We start from the raw sequence: 2,650 nt of genomic DNA on the forward strand, positions 1-2,650 counted from the left end.
ATATATTGTATAACTGAATTGTGTCATTAGAAGAATCAAACGATCGAGGTACAAGTTCAAGAATTACATCAGACTCCAACAACCTAACACATGTCCATCCACGAGTTCGATTAACTCACATAAGACAGCAAGCCCGTTCGAATAGGTCACTTACAAATGATGGAGTTGTCCCGTATGCTGCTCGCAATGGTGAGCCTAATGAGTTAACCTCATTGGTGCTAATTGATCATGTTATTTTTATTTTAGAAAACAACTTATAATAAAACTATATTTTGTCACTTATATCCAGATTTACCTAATGCTACCATGAACAATCATGATGAGAACGTGAACAATGTGGCAACCAATAATGATGATGGACATACCAACTACACTGAAGCCGTGAATATCGATGGAGATCAAGGTAGTGACAATGAGCATGCAAATGGTCATGAGGCGCAACACAACAACGTTCATCGAGTACCAAGAATGAGACGAGAGCGCATTCACTACAATGTAGCTAGAGATTTCCATGAAGAAAGGGGGGTCCAAGATTTTCAATTGCCCTCACCAATAACATGCCCATACTGTACATCATTGTTATTCCATCGAGAGACCTTCAGTTTGTGTTGCATGAAGGGAAATATTGAATTAGCCCTAATACAGTCTCCTCCTGAAATGGTCCGGCTATTTTCAGACCAAACTGATGAGAGTAAAAAATTCAGACAAAATATTAGAGCCTACAACAACGTGTTTGCATTCACTTCAATGGGTGTACATCTTGATGAAACAATTAACGTCCAAGGTCGTGGACCTTATACCTTTCGTGCTCAAGGTTCTATATATCATAAAATCGGTGGTCTGGTACCGGCGGACGGGAGAAGACCATGGTATCTACAAGCTTATATATATGACACCGAGCATGAGCTTCAGAATCGATTGTCTGAAAGTGAAGTTTTAGAGGGGGGTATAGTGGAAAAAATTCAACAGATACTTAATGAACACAATCCCTTCGTTCAAACATTTCGAAGTCTGGGACAACGTCAAGATTTGCCTAATTGCAAGCTCATCATAAGAGAACAACCTTCTGATCGTCGCCAATACAATTTACCAACTGCATCACAAGTTGCGGTTGTTATTGTAGGAGGTGATGACATCAGTCCAAATGGAAGAGATTTCATTGTACAAACAATAAGCAAACGACTTCATACCGTCAAAGACTTGGTTGGATATTATGATCCAATGCAGTATCCATTATTATTGCCTTATGGAACATATGGATGGGACATCAATAGTCGTGGAAATAACGGAAAGGAAATGACATGTTGCGACTACTACGCATATATGTTACAGGTTAGTTATATATATGTCCACTTTAAATTTCAAAAGGGGTATATGAGAGGATAAAATATTTACTTAAAATTCTTAATTTTGTAGATGCGCAAAGGTCATGAAAATCCTCTACATAGAGGAGGGCGTCTCTTACAACAGTATGTTGTAGATAATTATGTAAAAATTGAATCACAAAAGCTCAGATGGCTTCTTAATAATCAAGACAAATTTCGGACAGATGTTCGTCAGGGGCTTGAAGACTCTCTACATTCAGGAGAAAACAATGCAGGTTTGACTTCGAATTATATTGGATAGTATACCATCTTACGTACAATGCAATTTTTAATTTTATTAAAGACTGATTTTATAAGAGATTATTAAAGACAAACATTAAAAATAACATCACATGTGACCAGGTAACGTTGGTCGTAGAACAATTTTACCATCATCATTTATTGGAAGCCCACGTGACATGTACCAGCGATATCAAGATGCAATGGCTTTGGTTCAAAAATATGGGAGGCCAGATCTTTTTATCACCATGACATGTAACCCAAATTGGGAAGAAGTTAAAAGTCAACTGCTCCAAGGACAAGTGCCACAAGATCGCCCTGATCTGGTCACTAGGGTATTTCACGCAAAATTGGAGCAATTGAAAAAAGACGTAATAAAAAAAGGGGTGCTTGGAAAAGTAGCCGCACATGCTTTCGTTGTGGAATTTCAAAAACGAGGCTTACCACATGTTCACATGCTGATTATGTAAGAACCAAATGACAAGCTTAACAACCCTGATGAATATGATCGCATTGTTAAAGCTGAAATACCAGATCAGAATGAAGAGCCTCGACTATATGATGCAGTGTGTACACATATGATTCATGGCCCATGTGGACCTCTCAATCCACGAAAATCATGTATGAAAAAAGGCACTTGCAATAAGGGTTACCCAAAATCATTTGCGAATTTCACAGTGCAAGGCGAAGATGCATATCCTGTGTATCAAAGACGACCAAACCGACAACCAGTATATTTGCGTGGTCGAGGAAATATGACTGTGGATAACCGCTGGGTGGTTCCCTACAACCCATGGTTGTTATTACGATATAATTGTCACATCAATGTCGAAGTATGCGGTAGTATAAAGAGTGTCAAGTACTTATATAAGTATATCTACAAAGGTCCTGACAGAGTGTCACTTGAGGTGCAGTCCAACCCAGAGTTCGATGAAATTAGCCAATTTGTTGATGCAAGGTGGGTATGCGCACCTAAAGCTCTATAGAAAATATTCAAATTTGCATTGAACAAAGTATATCCAACAGTTGAGCGATTACAAATACAT

General features: G+C 38.4%; 1 protein-coding gene across 1 annotated transcript; it reads left to right on the top strand.

Annotated features, from left to right (window-relative positions):
- The first annotated feature begins 306 nt into the window (after positions 1-306).
- Positions 307-2,590, top strand: LOC101307681. The gene is made up of 4 exons (XM_004295917.1): positions 307-1,332; positions 1,417-1,600; positions 1,728-1,939; positions 2,090-2,590. Exons 1-4 carry the CDS (start codon positions 307-309, stop codon positions 2,588-2,590), a joined length of 1,923 nt encoding a protein of 640 aa, XP_004295965.1.
- The last annotated feature ends 60 nt before the right edge of the window (positions 2,591-2,650 follow it).

This window comes from Fragaria vesca, linkage group LG3 (genome assembly GCF_000184155.1).
Source record: "Fragaria vesca subsp. vesca linkage group LG3, FraVesHawaii_1.0, whole genome shotgun sequence".
NCBI classification, from domain to species: domain Eukaryota; kingdom Viridiplantae; phylum Streptophyta; class Magnoliopsida; order Rosales; family Rosaceae; genus Fragaria; species Fragaria vesca.

Bases quoted from the DNA above. Each gene is read 5' to 3' on its own strand.
- LOC101307681 (XM_004295917.1), top strand. From the start codon at position 307: ATGAACAATCATGATGAGAACGTGAACAATGTGGCAACCAATAATGAT. The intron at 1,601-1,727 runs GTTTGACTTCGA...ACATGTGACCAG, and splicing joins TTCAGGAGAAAACAATGCAG to GTAACGTTGGTCGTAGAACA. The intron at 1,940-2,089 runs GTATTTCACGCA...CCAAATGACAAG, and splicing joins GCCCTGATCTGGTCACTAGG to CTTAACAACCCTGATGAATA.